The 20090-nt window shown below is 52.8% G+C and overlaps 1 protein-coding gene across 3 annotated transcripts in view; it reads right to left on the reverse strand.

Annotated features, from left to right (window-relative positions):
- LOC106570401 (focal adhesion kinase 1) overlaps window positions 1-20090 on the reverse strand; it is a 211937-nt gene that overhangs the window by 105994 nt on the left and 85853 nt on the right. The window contains exon 1 of one of the 3 annotated variants that reach the window (XM_082961237.1): window positions 17862-18108. The exons of the other annotated variants lie outside the window; for them this stretch is intronic. Coding sequence (XP_082817363.1) covers window positions 17862-17910 — 49 coding nt within the window. The 5' untranslated portion in view covers window positions 17911-18108. Of the gene's footprint in view, window positions 1-17861; window positions 18109-20090 lie in introns of those variants that run through there. 3 annotated transcript variants of the gene reach the window in all.

A 20090-nucleotide genomic window follows, 5' to 3' on the forward strand; every position in this document is an offset into this window, starting at 1 on the left:
AGGACAATGTCCTGGCAACTGTTCAAACATCCCTGCTGTGTCCTGTCCCTCCGTCCTCAGGCCAAATACCTGTACAGTAGGGGAGTTGTATCGCGTTCTCACCCCTCTGACCAATGGTCACCCAAGCTGACCTGTTACGTAGAAGAGTTGTGTTGTGTTCCCAGCTATGATCCACCCTAGATGATCTGACATGTACAGTGCTTTCAGAAAGTATTAATACCCCTTGATTTATTCCACATTTTGTTGTTTCAGCCTGAATTCAAAAATGTTCTCACCCATCTACATACAATACCCTATAATGACAAAGTGAAAACATGTTTTATTTATTGAAAATGAAATACAGAAATCTCATTTACATAAGTATTCACACCCGAGTCAATACTTTGTAAAAGCATCTTTGTCAGTGATTACAGCTGTGAGTCTTTCTGGGTAAGTCTCTAAGAGCTGTGAGTCTTTCTGGGTAAGTCTCTAAGAGCTTTGCACACCTAGATTATACAATATTTACTTCAAGCTCTGTCAAGTTGATTGTTGATCATTGCAAGACAGCCATTTTCAAGTCTTGTCAGATTTTAAAGCAGATTTAAGTCAAAACTGTAACTTGGCCACTCAGGAACATTCACTCTGTTCTTGGTAAGCATCTCCAGTGTAGATTTGGCCTTGTGTTTAAGGTTATTGTCCTGCTGAAAGGTGAATTAGTCTCCCAGTGTCTGTTGGAAAGCAGACTGAACCAGGTTATCCTCTAGGATTTTTCCTGTGCTTATTCCTTTTCTGTTTATCCTAAAAAAAACACCCTAGTCCTTGCCAATGACAAGCATACCCATAACATGATGCAAACACCACCATGCTTGGAAATATGAAGAGTGGTACTCCGTGATGTGTTGTGTTGGATTTGCCCCAAACATAACGCTTTTTATTCAGGACGAAAAGTACATTTCTTATATATTTTTTTGCAGTATTTATTTGGTGCATTGTTGCAAACAGGATGCATGTTTTGGAATATTTTTATTCTGTACAGGCTTCCTTATTTTCACTCAATTAGGTTACTATTGGTGAGTAACTACAAGGTTTTTGATCCATCCTCAGTTTTCTCCGATCACAGCCATTAAACTCTTAACTGTTTTAAAAATCACCATTGGCCTCATGGTAAAATCTCTGAGCAATTTCCTTCCTATCTGGCAACTGAGTTAGGAAGGATGCCTGTATCTTTGTAGTTACTGGGTGTATTGATACACCATCCAAAGTGTCATTAATAACTTAACCATGCTCAAAGAGATATTCAGTATCTGCTTTTTTTTATTTTTACACATCTACCAATCGGCGCCGTTCTTTGCGAGGCATTGGAAAACCTCCCTGTTCTTTGTGGTTGAATCTGTACTTGAAATTCACTACTCAATTATGGTACCTTACAGATAATTATTGTATGTGGGGGGTACAGAGATGGGGCAGTTATTCCAAAACCATGTTAACCATTATTACTGAAACGAATGATGTGACTTGTGAAGCACATTGTTACTCCTGAACGTATTTAGGCTTGCCATAACAAAAGGTTAAATACTTATTGACTGAAGACATTTCAACTTCATTTTATAAATGTTTCTAAAACTTTCTACAAAATTCCACTTTGACATTATGGGGTATTGTGTGTAGATCAGTGAGACAAAATCTCAATTTAATCCATTTTAAATTCAGGCTGTAACAACAACATTTAGAAAAAGTAAAGGGGTGTGAATACTTAATAGGCATAATCCCTCATTGATTAATAGTACTTCTTTCTATTTGATGTAGATTAGAATATGCATCTGACCCCCTGCATTACTGATTTCCTTGTTGCATAGGCTAGTATAGACCTCTTTCCATCTGACTATTCATGGTAAAGTAGCGTACTGAGCTAGCTGGTGCACAGTTCTGCAGAGGCCAGTTAGAGGCTCCTTCTCTCTTCTCATAAACAGATAACTGAGGCAAAGGGGGACAGGCCCTCTGATGAAGAGGGCTTCTTTGTTCTGTGGGCAAGGAGTCGAGGGTTGAACGGTTCACCCTGTACATCCTCACAGAAAGAGAGAGAGCGATGAGTGAAAGAGTGGGAGAAAAAGAGAGCTGGGTTAAAGTGAGAGAGCGGGATAGAGAGAGAGAGAGAGAGAGAGAGAGGCCCCTGGATGGAGCCCCTCAAACTGACCTCCTGAGAGCAGGCAGCTCAGTACTGTACAGACAATAGCCATGTTAGTCAGAGCAGTTTACATAACCACAGTCCCGTATGCCTGTCTGTGTTCTGTGTACCTTCTGCGTGTAAAGGTGTGTCTGAGGGTGTACACATAGGCTGAGTTTACACAGGCAGCCCAACTCTGAACTTTTTAGACTCAATTGATCTTTTGGCCAATCAGATCAGCTCTTTTGCCCATAATTGGGCAAAATATCAGAATTGGTCTGCCTGTTTAAACGCAGCCTTACTGTACTTGGTCTTGTACTTGTGATTCTCAAGATTCTATATGTATTGTGATTCAATACTGTGACTTTATTGCAATGTAATGTTCCAAACATATTGCTCACCATATGTCTGCTGCAGAGGGACAAGAGAGAGCATGAGAAAATGAGTGGAAATAAAAGTGCTGAAAACATTTTGACTCACTATTTCAAAAGAAGATGGAGAACAAGCTATAGGATGAAAAATACCTGAGTTTTGCCACAAGTACAGCTGACTAGCGCTAGTGAACGTTAACTAGCAACAATTCATTTTATTTTTTACATTTTTTTAAATGGTAATGTATGTTCTGTATTTCAGAGTGTGAAGTAAAGCAGAACAGGGATAAATAAACTGCCAAACACCCACAACCCCACACACCAGTGGCAGGAGGAATCCCTGTTAACCTAGATTAGAAGGGGCGTTTCTGATTCCTCCGTCCAGATTTATCCAATCAGCAGGTAGAATCAGGCTCTCTGTCTGGATTTATCTTTTCAGGGAGCTGGGTTAGGGTCTACTGGGAGAGCTGGGTTAGGGTCTACTGGGAGAGCTGGGTTAGGGTCTACTGGGGAGAGCTGGGTTAGGGTCTACTGGGGAGAGCTGGGTTAGGGTCGACGTCTACTGGGAGAGCTGGGTTAGGGTCTACTGGGAGAGCTGGGTTAGGGTCTACTGGGGAGAGCTGGGTTAGGGTCTACTGGGGAGAGCTGGGTTAGGGTCGACGTCTACTGGGAGAGCTGGGTTAGGGTCTACTGGGAGAGCTGGGTTAGGGTCGACGTCTACTGGGAGAGCTGGGTTAGGGTCTACTGGGGAGAGCTGGGTTAGGGTCGACGTCTACTGGGAGAGCTGGGTTAGGGTCTACTGGGAGAGCTGGGTTAGGGTCGACGTCTACTGGGAGAGCTGGGTTAGGGTCTACTGGGGAGAGCTGGGTTAGGGTCGACGTCTACTGGGAGAGCTGGGTTAGGGTCGACGTCTACTGGGGAGAGCTGGGTTAGGGTCAGGGTCTACTGGGGAGAGCTGGGTTAGGGTCTACTGGGAGAGCTGGGTTAGGGTCTACTGGGAGAGCTGGGTTAGGGTCGATGTCTACTGGGAGAGCTGGGTTAGGGTCGACGTCTACTGGGGAGAGCTGGGTTAGGGTCAGGGTCTACTGGGGAGAGCTGGGTTAGGGTCTACTGGGAGAGCTGGGTTAGGGTCTAATGGGAGAGCTGGGTTAGGGTCCACGTCTACTGGGAGAGCTGGGTTAGGGTCTACTGGGAGAGCTGGGTTAGGGTCGACGTCTACTGGGAGAGCTGGGTTAGGGTCAGGGTCTACTGGGGAGAGCTGGGTTAGGGTCTACTGGGAGAGCTGGGTTAGGGTCTACTGGGAGAGCTGGGTTAGGGTCGACGTCTACTGGGAGAGCTGGGTTAGGGTCGACGTCTACTGGGGAGAGCTGGGTTAGGGTTGACGTCTACTGGGGAGAGCTGGGTTAGGGTCTACTGGGAGAGCTGGGTTAGGGTCTACTGGGAGAGCTGGGTTAGGGTCGACGTCTACTGGGAGAGCTGGGTTAGGGTCGACTGGGGAGAGCTGGGTTAGGGTCGACGTCTACTGGGGAGAGCTGGGTTAGGGTCGACGTCTACTGGGAGAGCTGGGTTAGGGTCTACTGGGAGAGCTGGGTTAGGGTCGACGTCTACTGGGAGAGCTGGGTTAGGGTCTACTGGGAGAGCTGGGTTAGGGTCCACGTCTACTGGGAGAGCTGGGTTAGGGTCTACTGGGGAGAGCTGGGTTAGGGTCGACGTCTACTGGGAGAGCTGGGTTAGGGTCTACTGGGAGAGCTGGGTTAGGGTCCACGTCTACTGGGGAGAGCTGGGTTAGGGTCGACGTCTACTGGGGAGAGCTGGGTTAGGGTCTACTGGGAGAGCTGGGTTAGGGTCTACTGGGAGAGCTGGGTTAGGGTCGATGTCTACTGGGGAGAGCTGGGTTAGGGTCAGGGTCTACTGGGGAGAGCTGGGTTAGGGTCTACTGGGAGAGCTGGGTTAGGGTCTACTGGGAGAGCTGGGTTAGGGTTGACGTCTACTGGGGAGAGCTGGGTTAGGGTCTACTGGGGAGAGCTGGGTTAGGGTCTACTGGGGAGAGCTGGGTTAGGGTCTACTGGGGAGAGCTGGGTTAGGGTCTACTGGGGAGAGCTGGGTTAGGGTCTACTGGGAGAGCTGGGTTAGGGTCTACTGGGAGAGCTGGGTTAGGGTCGACGTCTACTGGGGAGAGCTGGGTTAGGGTCGACGTCTACTGGGAGAGCTGGGTTAGGGTCTACTGGGAGAGCTGGGTTAGGGTCGACGTCTACTGGGAGAGCTGGGTTAGGGTCTACTGGGGAGAGCTGGGTTAGGGTCTACTGGGAGAGCTGGGTTAGGGTTGACGTCTACTGGGAGAGCTGGGTTAGGGTCTACTGGGGAGAGCTGGGTTAGGGTCGACATCTACTGGGGAGAGCTGGGTTAGGGTCTACTGGGGAGAGCTGGGTTAGGGTCGACGTCTACTGGGGAGAGCTGGGTTAGGGTCAGGGTCTACTGGGGAGAGCTGGGTTAGGGTCTACTGGGAGAGCTGGGTTAGGGTCTACTGGGAGAGCTGGGTTAGGGTCTACTGGGAGAGCTGGGTTAGGGTCTACTGGGAGAGCTGGGTTAGGGTCTACTGGGAGAGCTGGGTTAGGGTCTACTGGGGAGAGCTGGGTTAGGGTCTACTGGGGAGAGCTGGGTTAGGGTCTACTGGGGAGAGCTGGGTTAGGGTCTACTGGGAGAGCTGGGTTAGGGTCTACTGGGGAGAGCTGGGTTAGGGTCGACGTCTACTGGGAGAGCTGGGTTAGGGTCTACTGGGAGAGCTGGGTTAGGGTCTACTGGGAGAGCTGGGTTAGGGTCGACGTCTACTGGGGAGAGCTGGGTTAGGGTCAGGGTCTACTGGGGAGAGCTGGGTTAGGGTCTACTGGGAGAGCTGGGTTAGGGTCTACTGGGAGAGCTGGGTTAGGGTCCACGTCTACTGGGGAGAGCTGGGTTAGGGTCTACTGGGGAGAGCTGGGTTAGGGTCGACGTCTACTGGGGAGAGCTGGGTTAGGGTCAGGGTCTACTGGGGAGAGCTGGGTTAGGGTCTACTGGGAGAGCTGGGTTAGGGTCTACTGGGAGAGCTGGGTTAGGGTCGACGTCTACTGGGAGAGCTGGGTTAGGGTCAGGGTCTACTGGGGAGAGCTGGGTTAGGGTCAGGGTCTACTGGGGAGAGCTGGGTTAGGGTCAGGGTCTACTGGGGAGAGCTGGGTTAGGGTCTACTGGGAGAGCTGGGTTAGGGTCTACTGGGGAGAGCTGGGTTAGGGTCTACTGGGAGAGCTGGGTTAGGGTCTACTGGGAGAGCTGGGTTAGGGTCGACGTCTACTGGGAGAGCTGGGTTAGGGTCTACTGGGAGAGCTGGGTTAGGGTCGACGTCTACTGGGGAGAGCTGGGTTAGGGTCGACGTCTACTGGGGAGAGCTGGGTTAGGGTCGACTGGGGAGAGCTGGGTTAGGGTCGACGTCTACTGGGGAGAGCTGGGTTAGGGTCAGGGTCTACTGGGGAGAGCTGGGTTAGGGTCTACTGGGAGAGCTGGGTTAGGGTCTACTGGGAGAGCTGGGTTAGGGTCTACTGGGAGAGCTGGGTTAGGGTCTACTGGGGAGAGCTGGGTTAGGGTCCACGTCTACTGGGAGAGCTGGGTTAGGGTCTACTGGGGAGAGCTGGGTTAGGGTCGACGTCTACTGGGAGAGCTGGGTTAGGGTCTACTGGGAGAGCTGGGTTAGGGTCCACGTCTACTGGGGAGAGCTGGGTTAGGGTCCACGTCTACTGGGAGAGCTGGGTTAGGGTCGACGTCTACTGGGGAGAGCTGGGTTAGGGTCTACTGGGAGAGCTGGGTTAGGGTCTACTGGGAGAGCTGGGTTAGGGTCGATGTCTACTGGGGAGAGCTGGGTTAGGGTCAGGGTCTACTGGGGAGAGCTGGGTTAGGGTCTACTGGGAGAGCTGGGTTAGGGTCTACTGGGAGAGCTGGGTTAGGGTCTACTGGGAGAGCTGGGTTAGGGTCGACGTCTACTGGGAGAGCTGGGTTAGGGTCTACTGGGAGAGCTGGGTTAGGGTCGACGTCTACTGGGGAGAGCTGGGTTAGGGTCGACGTCTACTGGGGAGAGCTGGGTTAGGGTCTACTGGGGAGAGCTGGGTTAGGGTCTACTGGGAGAGCTGGGTTAGGGTTGACGTCTACTGGGGAGAGCTGGGTTAGGGTCTACTGGGAGAGCTGGGTTAGGGTCGACGTCTACTGGGGAGAGCTGGGTTAGGGTCGACGTCTACTGGGGAGAGCTAGGTTAGGGTCTACTGGGAGAGCTGGGTTAGGGTCGACGTCTACTGGGAGAGCTGGGTTAGGGTCTACTGGGAGAGCTGGGTTAGGGTCTACTGGGAGAGCTGGGTTAGGGTCTACTGGGAGAGCTGGGTTAGGGTCTACTGGGGAGAGCTGGGTTAGGGTCTACTGGGGAGAGCTGGGTTAGGGTCTACTGGGAGAGATGGGTTAGGGTCTACTGGGGAAAGCTGGGTTAGGGTCCACATCTACTGGGAGAGCTGGGTTAGGGTCAGGGTCTACTGGGAGAGCTGGGTTAGGGTCTACTGGGAGAGCTGGGTTAGGGTCTACTGGGAGATCTGGGTTAGGGTCTACTGGGAGATCTGGGTTAGGGTCTACTGGGAAAGCTGGGTTAGGGTTGACGTCTACTGGGAGAGCTGGGTTAGGGTCTACTGGGAGAGCTGGGTTAGGGTCTACTGGGAGAGCTGGGTTAGGGTCGACGTCTACTGGGAGAGCTGGGTTAGGGTCTACTGGGAGAGCTGGGTTAGGGTCGACGTCTACTGGGGAGAGCTGGGTTAGGGTCAGGGTCTACTGGGAGAGCTGGGTTAGGGTCGACGTCTACTGGGGAGAGCTGGGTTAGGGTCAGGGTCTACTGGGAGAGCTGGGTTAGGGTCTACTGGGAGAGCTGGGTTAGGGTCGACGTCTACTGGGGAGAGCTGGGTTAGGGTCTACTGGGAGAGCTGGGTTAGGGTCTACTGGGAGAGCTGGGTTAGGGTCTACTGGGGAGAGCTGGGTTAGGGTCGACGTCTACTGGGAGAGCTGGGTTAGGGTCTACTGGGAGAGCTGGGTTAGGGTCGACGTCTACTGGGAGAGCTGGGTTAGGGTTGACGTCTACTGGGGAGAGCTGGGTTAGGGTCAGGGTCTACTGGGGAGAGCTGGGTTAGGGTCTACTGGGAGAGCTGGGTTAGGGTCGACTGGGAGAGCTGGGTTAGGGTCGACGTCTACTGGGGAGAGCTGGGTTAGGGTCAGGGTCTACTGGGAGAGCTGGGTTAGGGTCTACTGGGAGAGCTGGGTTAGGGTTGACGTCTACTGGGAGAGCTGGGTTAGGGTCTACTGGGAGAGCTGGGTTAGGGTCTACTGGGAGAGCTGGGTTAGGGTTGACGTCTACTGGGGAGAGCTGGGTTAGGGTATACTGGGAGAGCTGGGTTAGGGTCGACGTCTACTGGGAGAGCTGGGTTAGGGTCTACTGGGGAGAGCTGGGTTAGGGTCTACTGGGAGAGCTGGGTTAGGGTCGACGTCTACTGGGAGAGCTGGGTTAGGGTCTACTGGGGAGAGCTGGGTTAGGGTCTACTGGGGAGAGCTGGGTTAGGGTCTACTGGGAAAGCTGGGTTAGGGTTGACGTCTACTGGGGAGAGCTGGGTTAGGGTCGACGTCTACTGGGGAGAGCTGGGTTAGGGTCAGGGTCTACTGGGGAGAGCTGGGTTAGGGTCTACTGGGAGAGCTGGGTTAGGGTCTACTGGGAGAGCTGGGTTAGGGTCGACGTCTACTGGGAGAGCTGGGTTAGGGTCGACGTCTACTGGGGAGAGCTGGGTTAGGGTCAGGGTCTACTGGGAGAGCTGGGTTAGGGTCTACTGGGAGAGCTGGGTTAGGGTCTACTGGGAGAGCTGGGTTAGGGTCTACTGGAAAGCTGGGTTAGGGTTGACGTCTACTGGGGAGAGCTGGGTTAGGGTCTACTGGGAGAGCTGGGTTAGGGTCTACTGGGGAGAGCTGGGTTAGGGTCGACGTCTACTGGGAGAGCTGGGTTAGGGTCTACTGGGAGAGCTGGGTTAGGGTCGACGTCTACTGGGAGAGCTGGGTTATGGTCTACTGGGGAGAGCTGGGTTAGGGTCTACTGGGAGAGCTGGGTTAGGGTCGACGTCTACTGGGAGAGCTGGGTTAGGGTCTACTGGGGAGAGCTGGGTTAGGGTCTACTGGGAAAGCTGGGTTAGGGTTGACGTCTACTGGGAGAGCTGGGTTAGGGTCTACTGGGAGAGCTGGGTTAGGGTTGACGTCTACTGGGGAGAGCTGGGTTAGGGTCAGGGTCTACTGGGACAGCTGGGTTAGGGTCTACTGGGGAGAGCTGGGTTAGGGTCAGGGTCTACTGGGAGAGCTGGGTTAGGGTCTACTGGGAGAGATGGGTTAGGGTCGACGTCTACTGGGGAGAGCTGGGTTAGGGTCTACTGGGAGAGCTGGGTTAGGGTCTACTGGGAGAGATGGGTTAGGGTCGACGTCTACTGGGAGAGATGGGATAGGGTTGACGTCTACTGGGGAGAGCTGGGTTAGGGTCTACTGGGAGAGATGGGTTAGGGTTGACGTCTACTGGGAGAGCTGGGTTAGAGTTGACGTCTACTGGGAGAGATGGGTTAGGGTCGACGTCTACTGGGAGAGATGGGTTAGGGTCGACGTCTACTGGGAGAGATGGGTTAGGGTCGACGTCTACTGGGAGAGCTGGGTTAGGGTCGACGTCTACTGGGAGAGCTGGGTTAGGGTTGACGTCTACTGGGAGAGCTGGGTTAGGGTCGACGTCTCACTGGGAGAGATGGGTTAGGGTTGACGTCTACTGGGAGAGCTGGGTTAGGGTCTACTGGGAGAGCTGGGTTAGGGTTGACGTCTACTGGGAGAGCTGGGTTAGGGTCTACTGGGGAGAGCTGGGTTAGGGTTGACGTCTACTGGGAGAGCTGGGTTAGGGTCTACTGGGAGAGCTGGGTTAGGGTTGACGTCTACTGGGAGAGCTGGGTTAGGGTCTACTGGGAGAGCTGGGTTAGGGTCTACTGGGGAGAGCTGGGTTAGGGTCTACTGGGAGAGATGGGTTAGGGTCTACTGGGAGAGCTGGGTTAGGGTTGACGTCTACTGGGAGAGCTGGGTTAGGGTCGACGTCTACTGGGAGAGCTGGGTTAGGGTCTACTGGGGAGAGCTGGGTTAGGGTCGACGTCTACTGGGAGAGCTGGGTTAGGGTCTACTGGGAGAGCTGGGTTAGGGTCGACGTCTACTGGGAGAGCTGGGTTAGGGTCTACTGGGAGAGCTGGGTTAGGGTCGACGTCTACTGGGAGAGCTGGGTTAGGGTCTACTGGGAGAGCTGGGTTAGGGTCTACTGGGAGAGCTGGGTTAGGGTTGACGTCTACTGGGGAGAGCTGGGTTAGGGTCTACTGGGAGAGCTGTGTTAGGGTCGACGTCTACTGGGGAGAGCTGGGTTAGGGTCTACTGGGAGAGCTGGGTTAGGGTTGACGTCTACTGGGGAGAGCTGGGTTAGGGTCTACTGGGAGAGATGGGTTAGGGTTGACGTCTACTGGGAGAGCTGGGTTAGGGTCGACGTCTACTGGGAGAGCTGGGTTAGGGTCTACTGGGAGAGCTGGGTTAGGGTCGACGTCTACTGGGAGAGCTGGGTTAGGGTCGACGTCTACTGGGGAGAGCTGGGTTAGGGTCTACTGGGGAGAGCTGGGTTAGGGTCTACTGGGAGAGCTGGGTTAGGGTCGACGTCTACTGGGGAGAGCTGGGTTAGGGTCTACTGGGGAGGGCTGTGTTAGGGTCGACGTCTACTGGGGAGAGCTGGGTTAGGGTCTACTGGGGAGAGCTGGGTTAGGGTCTACTGGGAGAGCTGGGTTAGGGTCGACGTCTACTGGGGAGAGCTGGGTTAGGGTCGACGTCTACTGGGAGAGCTGGGTTAGGGTCTACTGGGAGAGCTGGGTTAGGGTCGACGTCTACTGGGGAGAGCTGGGTTAGGGTCTACTGGGGAGAGCTGGGTTAGGGTCTACTGTGGAGAGCTGGGTTAGGGTCTACTGGGGAGAGCTGGGTTAGGGTCGACGTCTACTGGGAGAGCTGGGTTAGGGTCTACTGGGAGAGCTGGGTTAGGGTCTACTGGGAGAGCTGGGTTAGGGTCTACTGGGAGAGCTGGGTTAGGGTCGACGTCTACTGGGGAGAGCTGGGTTAGGGTCTACTGGGGAGAGCTGGGTTAGGGTCTACTGGGGAGAGCTGGGTTAGGGTCTACTGGGAGAGCTGGGTTAGGGTTGACGTCTACTGGGGAGAGCTGGGTTAGGGTCTACTGGGAGAGCTGGGTTAGGGTCTACTGGGAGAGCTGGGTTAGGGTCTACTGGGAGAGCTGGGTTAGGGTCGACGTCTACTGGGGAGAGCTGGGTTAGGGTCTACTGGGAGAGCTGGGTTAGGGTCTACTGGGGAGAGCTGGGTTAGGGTCTACTGGGGAGAGCTGGGTTAGGGTCGACGTCTACTGGGGAGAGCTGGGTTAGGGTCGACGTCTACTGGGGAGAGCTGGGTTAGGGTCTACTGGGAGAGCTGGGTTAGGGTCTACTGGGAGAGCTGGGTTAGGGTCGATGTCTACTGGGAGAGCTGGGTTAGGGTCTACTGGGAGAGCTGGGTTAGGGTCTACTGGGGAGAGCTGGGTTAGGGTCTACTGGGAGAGCTGGGTTAGGGTTGACGTCTACTGGGGAGAGCTGGGTTAGGGTCTACTGGGAGAGCTGGGTTAGGGTCTACTGGGAGAGCTGGGTTAGGGTCGACGTCTACTGGGGAGAGCTGGGTTAGGGTCTACTGGGAGAGCTGGGTTAGGGTCTACTGGGGAGAGCTGGGTTAGGGTCTACTGGGGAGAGCTGGGTTAGGGTCGACGTCTACTGGGGAGAGCTGGGTTAGGGTCGACGTCTACTGGGGAGAGCTGGGTTAGGGTCTACTGGGAGAGCTGGGTTAGGGTCTACTGGGAGAGCTGGGTTAGGGTCGATGTCTACTGGGAGAGCTGGGTTAGGGTCTACTGGGAGAGCTGGGTTAGGGTCTACTGGGAGAGCTGGGTTAGGGTCGATGTCTACTGGGAGAGCTGGGTTAGGGTCTACTGGGGAGAGCTGGGTTAGGGTCTACTGGGGAGAGCTGGGTTAGGGTCGACGTCTACTGGGGAGAGCTGGGTTAGGGTCGACGTCTACTGGGAGAGCTGGGTTAGGGTCTACTGGGGAGAGCTGGGTTAGGGTCGACGTCTACTGGGGAGAGCTGGGTTAGGGTCGACGTCTACTGGGAGAGCTGGGTTAGGGTCTACTGGGGAGAGCTGGGTTAGGGTCTACTGGGGAGAGCTGGGTTAGGGTCTACTGGGAAAGATGGGTTAGGGTCGACGTCTACTGGGGAGAGCTGGGTTAGGGTCTACTGGGAGAGCTGGGTTAGGGTCTACTGGGAGAGCTGGGTTAGGGTCGACGTCTACTGGGGAGAGCTTTCTCTAAGGCTATATCCACCTTTCTCTAAGTCTGTATCCACCTTTCTCTAAGTCTATATCCACCTTTCTCTAAGTCTATATCCACCTTTCTCTAAGTCTATATCCACCTTTCTCTAAGTCTCTATATCCTGAAACAAAACACTGGTGGGTAGGGAGTGGGAGAGATGGCTCAACAGCCACCGGCATCACAGCTTGCTACCCCCACCTCTTACACAAAGACAGACATCCTATCTCCAGCTCAGGGAGACACAGTGAAAGTTAACGACCATGTAGCTATGTAGCCAGTGGGCCCTTCTCCTTCTAGCTCTGAAATAAAACCCTCTCTTCACCTCCAAACCACATACTCTCCCTTTATTCTGCCTGACACCAACACTTGCATTTAACAAATGTACTGTAGATGTAGTGATGTACTGTGGGCCACCTGGACAAACTGCTTGACAACCACATTTTGTATAGAGCCAAGGTGCTGGTTGGACAGCTACACTGCTGAGGGTTTGCACTGGGTTAATCTGGATCCTACCTGGTAGGATCCAAGCACCTGATTATCTTATACAAACTGTGGGGACCATGCATACAATGCTGCTTGAGACTCTGGGTGCATCTGAAATGGCACCCTATTCCCTATATAGTACACTATTTTGACCAGGGCCAATAGGGTGTTGGTCAAAAGCAGAGCACTATATAGGAATCCCGAGTGGCGCAGCGGTCTAAGGCACTGCATCTCAGTGCAAAAGGCTTCACTACAGTCCCTGGTTCAAAGCCAGGCTGTATCACATCCGGCAGTGATTGGGAGTCCCATAGGGCAACGCACAATTGGCCCGGAGTCGTCCGGGTTTGGCCGGGGTAGGCCGTCATTGTAAATAAGAATTTGTTCTTAACTGACTTGCCTAGTAAAATAAACACAAATAAAAGGAATAGGGTGCCATTTCAGACACAGTTCTGCCTCTGTTCTAATGGTCCAATACATTGCTTCATCCATAGTGATATAATAAGAAGAGGAAGCTGAATCAGTGATACAGTGTAACAGTTAGCATAAACAGACAGATGGGTGATAGATGTCAGCCATACAAGACTAGAGGACAGGAAGACGGAAGACATTACTGGCAATGAGCCATGCTAAGACTGACACTACATCACTGTCATGTTTTCAAACCCTTTCCTTCTCTCTCTCCATCTCCCTTCCACTCTTCTTCTACTTGTCCTTTTCAACTCTTCTCCCTATCCCCCTCCCAATCTCCTTTTCCATGCCTCTTCTCCCTCTCCTCTCCGTCTCTCTCTCTCCTCTCCACATTTCTCTCTCCCCGTCTCTCTCTCTCCTCTCCACGTCTCTCTCTCCTGTCCACGTCTCTCTCTCTCCTCTCCACGTCTCTCTCTCTCTCTCCTCTCCACGTCTCTCTCTCTCCTGTCCACGTCTCTCTCTCTCCTGTCCACGTCTCTCTCTCTCTCCTCTCCACGTCTCTCTCTCTCCTGTCCACGTCTCTCTCTCTCTCCTCTCCACGTCTCTCTCTCTCCTGTCCACGTCTCTCTCTCTCTCTCTCCACGTCTCTCTCTCTCTCTCTCCACGTCTCTCTCTCTCTCTCTCTCTCCACATCTCTCTCTCTCTCTCTCTCTACGTCTCTCTCCTCGTCTCTCTCTCTCCTCTCCACGTCTCTCTCCTCGTCTCTCTCCTCTCCTCGTCTCTCTCTCTCCTCTCCACATCTCTCTCCTCTCCACGTCTCTCTCTCTCTCTCTCCTCTCCACGTCTCTCTCTCTCCTCGTCTCTCTCTCTCCTCTCTACGTCTCTCTCTCTCTCTCTCTCCTCTCCACGTCTCTCTCTCTCTCTCCTCTCCACGTCTCTCTCTCTCTCCTCTCCACGTCTCTCTCTCTCTCCTCTCCACGTCTCTCTCTCTCTCTCCACGTCTCTCTCTCTCTATCCTCTCCACGTCTCTCTCTCTCTATCCTCTCCACGTCTCTCTCTCTATCCTCTCCACGTCTCTCTCTCTCTCTCCTCTCCACGTCTCTCTCTCTCTCTCTCCTCTCCACGTCTCTCTCTCTCCTCTCCACGTCTCTCTCTCTCCTCTCCACGTCTCTCTCTCTCCTCTCCACGTCTCTCTCTCTCCTCTCCACGTCTCTCTCTCTCCTCTCCACGTCTCTCTCCTCTCCTCGTCTCTCTCTCTCCTCTCCACGTCTCTCTCTCTCTCTCTCCTCTCCACGTCTCTCTCTCTCTCCTCTCCACATCTCTCTCTCTCCTCTCCACGTCTCTCTCTCCTCTCCACGTCTCTCTCTCTCTCTCTCTCCTCGTCTCTCTCCTCTCCACATCTCTCTCTCTCCTCTCCACGTCTCTCTCTCCTCTCCACGTCTCTCTCTCTCTCTCCTCTCCACGTCTCTCTCCTCTCCACGTCTCTCTCCTCGTCTCTCTCTCTCCTCTCCACGTCTCTCTCTCCTCTCCTCGCCTCTCCCTCCTCTCCTCATCTCTCTCTCCTCTCCTCGTCTCTCTCCTCCTCTCTCTCTTCTCCACGTTGCTCTCTCGCTCTCCTCTCCATGTCACTCTCTCTCTCGCTCTCCTCTCCGCTCTCTCTCTCTCTCCTCCACGTTGCTCTCTCGCTCTCCTCTCCATGTCACTCTCTCTCTCGCTCTCCTCTCCGCTCTCTCTCTCTCCTCGTCTCTCTCTTCTCCACGTTGCTCTCTCGCTCTCCTCTCCATGTCACTCTCTCGCTCGCTCTCGCTCTCCTCTCCGCTCTCTCTCTCTCTCCACGTCCCTCTCTCTCCATGTCTCTCCTCTCCACGTCTCTCTCTCTCCATGTCTCTCTCTCTCCACGTCTCTCTCTCTCTCTTCTCCACGTCTCTCTCTCTCTCTTCTCCACGTCTCTCTCTCTCTCTTCTCCACATCTCTCTCTCTCTCTTCTCCACGTCTCTCTCTCTCTCTTCTCCACGTCTCTCTCTCTCTCTTCTCCACGTCTCTCTCTCTCTCCTCTCCACGTCTCTCTCTCTCCATGTCTCTCTTCTCCACGTCTCTCTCTCTATCCTCTCCACGTCTCTCTCTCTCCATGTCTCTCCTCTCCACGTCTCTCTCTCTCTCCTCTCCACGTCTCTCTCTCTCTCCTCTCCACGTCTCTCTCTCTCTCCTCTCCACGTCTCTCTCTCTCCTCGTGTCTCTCCCGCTCCTCTTCTCCCTCTCCATGTGTCTTTCCCTCTCTCCCTCTCTCTCTCTCCCTCCCTCCTCTTTTTCTTCTCCTCCCTCTCCTCTTTTCCCTCGCTCTCTCCTCCATCTCCTCTTCTTCTCCCTCTCCTCTTCTTCTCCCTCTCCTCCCTCCTCTTCCTCTTTTCCCTTTATCTCTCTCCCTCTCCTCCCCTTCTCCCCTCTTCTCCCTCTCCTCTTCTCTCTCTCCTCCCTTCTTCCTTCTCTCTCTACCTCTCTCCCTCTCCTCCCCCCTCCTATTCTTCCTCTTTTCCCTCCCTCTCTCCTCCCCTTCTCCCCTTCCTTTTCTCTCTCCCATCTCCCCTCCCGATAGTTGACTACTGACTGACACATGGCATGCTGAAGCATATGCTCAGTGACAACAGGGTGCTTTAAATTCACATGTTGTGTTTTCCATGCAGACAAAGAAAGCCACTCAAAGTGGGAGTCTGGCTAGAAATGGAATTGACTGCTACAGGTCCCAGCCTCCATTATCAGCAGCTGCTCAAGCAATCTGGTCAGCTGTGGGTTCTATGGGCGACATGTGAAAGGGAGCTGAACCCTGTGGTTGTGAAACACGCAACATCTACATGCAAACAAACAAAAAAAATCACACAGTTACACACACAGTTACACACACAGTTACACACACAGTTACACACACACAGTTACGCATATGTGCAAACACATAGACACACACACAAACTAAGATAAACTAACACAAACTAAGACAAATATGTGCACACACACACACACACACACACACACACACACACACACACACACACACACACACACACACACACACACACACACACACACACACACACACACACACACACACCATTCCGCAGGGGAAACAAATCTTGCAGCTCCCCTACTACAGTATCATGGTAATGTCCCTATCATCTGTCACAGATAGGTTTCTAAAGGTTACTACTCGTTATGTGGAGAAATGCCACTTCTCTGCGAGGCGTTGTGCCCTTTAAAAGAGCAGAGCTTGCTGCATTGCACAGAAAGATAAACGACAACCGTTCAAGCAAAACAAGAGGGGGGGGGGGGGGGGGCACATTGGAGGTGGTTAACACCAGGCATCAAAACTATAAAGATGTAATCGGTATGAAATCTGTCACTCTGTAGTTTGGAATGTTAATGATTTCAACACAATTCTCTATGGCATCACAACAGGCAGGCTACACAGCACAGTCAGTCAGTCAGTCAATATTAAACTAACAGAAAAACAACAACCGACTAGCTAAACACTCTTCTGATCGGCCTTACACAGGTAGATGGCGAGGATATGGAATAAGGTGGGAGGAGGAGAAGAATAAGGTGGGAGGAGGAGAAGAATAAGGTGGGAGGAGGAGAAGAAGAATACGGTGGGAGGAGGAGAAGAAGAATACGGTGGGAGGAGGAGAAGAATAAGGTGGGAGAAGGAGAAGAATAAGGTGGGAGGAGGAGAAGAATAAGGTGGGAGGAGGAGAAGAATAAGGTGGGAGGAGGAGAAGAATAAGGTGGGAGGAGGAGAAGAATAAGGTGGGAGGAGGAGAAGAATAAGGTGGGAGGAGGAGAAGAATAAGGTGGGAGGAAAAGAAGAATAAGGTGGGAGGAGAAGAAGAATAAGGTGGGAGGAGGAGAAGAATAAGGTGGGAGGAGGAGAAGAATAAGGTGGGAGGAAAAGAAGAATAAGGTGGGAGGAGAAGAAGAATAAGGTGGGAGGAGGAGAAGAATAAGGTGGGAGGAGGAGAAGAATAAGGTGGGAGGAGGAGAAGAATAAGGTGGGAGGAGGAGAAGAATAAGGTGGGAGGAGGAGAAGAATAAGGTGGGAGGAGAAGAAGAATAAGGTGGGAGGAGGAGAAGAATAAGGTGGGAGAAGGAGAAGAATAAGGTGGGAGGAGGAGAAGAAGAATAAGGTGGGAGGAGGAGAAGAATAAGGTGGGAGGAGGATAAGAATAAGGTGGGAGGAGGAGAAGAATAAGGTGGGAGGAGGAGAAGAATAAGGTGGGAGGAGGAGAAGAATAAGGTGGGAGGAGGAGAAGAAGAATAAGGTGGGAGGAGAAGAAGAATAAGGTGGGAGGAGGAGAAGAATAAGGTGGGAGGAGGAGAAGAATAAGGTGGGAGGAGAAGAAGAATAAGGTGGTGGGAGGAGAAGAAGAATAAGGTGGGAGGAGAAGAATAAGGTGGGAGGAGGAGAAGAATAAGGTGGGAGGAGGAGAAGAAGAATAAGGTGGGAGGAGAAGAAGAATAAGGTGGGAGGAGGAGAAGAATAAGGTGGGAGGAGGAGAAGAATAAGGTGGGAGGAGAAGAAGAATAAGGTGGTGGGAGGAGAAGAAGAATAAGGTGGGAGGAGAAGAATAAGGTGGGAGGAGGAGAAGAATAAGGTGGGAGGAGGAGAAGAAGAATAAGGTGGGAGTAGGAGAAGAATAAGGTGGGAGGAGAAGAAGAATAAGGTGGGAGGAGGAGAAGAATAAGGTGGGAGGAGGAGAAGAATAAGGTGGGAGGAGAAGAAGAATAAGGTGGGAGGAGAAGAAGAATAAGGTGGGAGGAGGAGAAGAATAAGGTGGGAGGAGGAGAAGAATAAGGTGGGAGGAGGAGAAGAATAAGGTGGGAGGAGGAGAATAATAAGGTGGGAGGAGGAGAATAATAAGGTGGGAGGAGGAGAAGAAAAAAAAGTAGAGGAAGTTCGGAGTTAGTAGTTAGTAGTAGTACCTGCAGCCCAGCACATGGGGAAGAGGCTGCAGCCAGGACTGGTATCCATGTTGGTTGGTCACCCTGCTCTCTCTCTCTCAGGTCCCACGGCCGGCCAACACCCAGAGTTCTCACAAACCCGCATGGAGGCCAGGGCTTCCACCTTCCCCCTACACCACACTAACCCTTTACCTCCTTACCAAGTAACACCAACCTCCCCCTACACCACACTAACCCTTTACCTCCTTACCAAGTAACACCAACCTCCCCCTACACCACACAAACCCTCTACCTCCTTACCAAGTAACACCAACCTCCCCCTACACCACACTAACCCTTTACCTCCTTACCAAGTAACACCAACCTCCCCCTACACCACACTAACCCTTTACCTCCTTACCAAGTAACACCAACCTCCCCCTACACCACACTAACCCTTTACCTCCTTACCAAGTAGCACCAACCTCCCCCTATACCACACTAACCCTTTACCTCCTTACCAAGTAGCACCAACCTCCCCCTACACCACACTAACCCTTTACCTCCTTACCAAGTAGCACCAACCTCCCCCTACACCACACTAACCCTTTACCTCCTTACCAAGTAGCACCAACCTCCCCCTACACCACACTAACCCTTTACCTCCTTACCAAGTAACACCAACCTCCCCCTACACCACACTAACCCTTTACCTCCTTACCAAGTAGCACCAACCTCCCCCTATACCACACTAACCCTTTACCTCCTTACCAAGTAACACCAACCTCCCCCTACACCACACTAACCCTTTACCTCCTTACCAAGTAACACCAACCTCCCCCTATATCACACTAACCCTTTACCTCCTTACCAAGTAACACCAACCTCCCCCTATATCACACTAACCCTTTACCTCCTTACCAAGTAGAACCAACCTCCCCCTACACCACACTAACCCTTTACCTCCTTACCAAGTAACACCAACCTCCCCCTATATCACACTAACCCTTTACCTCCTTACCAAGTAACACCAACCTCCCCCATACAACACTAACCCTTTACCTCCTTACCAAGTAGAACCAACCTCCCCCTATACCACACTAACCCTTTACTTCCTTACCAAGTAACACCAACCTCCCCCTACACCACACAAACCCTCTACCTCCTTACCAAGTAACACCAACCTCCCCCTATATCACACTAACCCTTTACCTCCTTACCAAGTAACACCAACCTCCCCCTACACCACACAAACCCTCTACCTCCTTACCAAGTAACACCAACCTCCCCCTACACCACACTAACCCTTTACCTCCTTACCAAATAGCACCAACCTCCCCCTACACCACACAAACCCTCTACCTCCTTACCAAGTAACACCAACCTCCCCCTATATCACACTAACCCTTTACCTCCTTACCAAGTAACACCAACCTCCCCCTACACCACACAAACCCTCTACCTCCTTACCAAGTAACACCAACCTCCCCCTACACCACACTAACCCTTTACCTCCTTACCAAATAGCACCAACCTCCCCCTACACCACACTAACCCTTTACTTCCTTACCAAGTAACACCAACCTCCCCGTCTACGCCGACCCACAATGCTCCTAATCCCCTACACCTAGGGCCAAGTCAGATCCACACAGCCCCAGTTCACTCTACCCACTCCCCCAGTCTACTCCACCACTCAACCCCTGGTCCAGAGACAGCACTAGGGTCTGGGACAGGAGGGGGAAGGGGCTCCAAGAGAGAAACACATCCAAGACATCCAGAGTAAGAGAGGGAGTCCCAGCCAAGTGCTGGCCCAGTTTTCAGCCCTGAAACAGGGGCACGAAGAACAAGGTGGATCAACACTGTGTTGAGGTTTTTAGCCCCTCCACTGTGAATATACAGCTCATTTGTTCTGCTGCTTCTGTCCCGGTGGAGAAATCCACAGTAGTTCTGTCTGGCTGGCTGGCTGTCCGTCCGTCCGGCTGACTGGTTAGCGTTGCTAAGCCTCCGGCTGAGAGCCTTCCCCCAGAATACTAATCCTAGCCCAGGTGCCCCGCAACCAACTCCTGCCGCCTCGCAGGAGAGGAGAACAGGAGAGCAGAGAACAGTAGTCCAAAACAACACAACTCCACACCGCTCGCTTCACTTTGTACTCATTCTGAGGATAGAGACCAGTGTGCTAAACTCACCTGAGGAAGAGTGTATGACAGGGTGTGTGCAGAGAGTGACAGTGTGAGTGACAGAGAGAGTGACAGAGAGAGAGCGTAATAATGG

This window comes from Salmo salar, chromosome 14 (assembly GCF_965601325.2).
Source record: "Salmo salar chromosome 14, fSalSal1, whole genome shotgun sequence".
Lineage (NCBI taxonomy): Eukaryota > Metazoa > Chordata > Actinopteri > Salmoniformes > Salmonidae > Salmo > Salmo salar.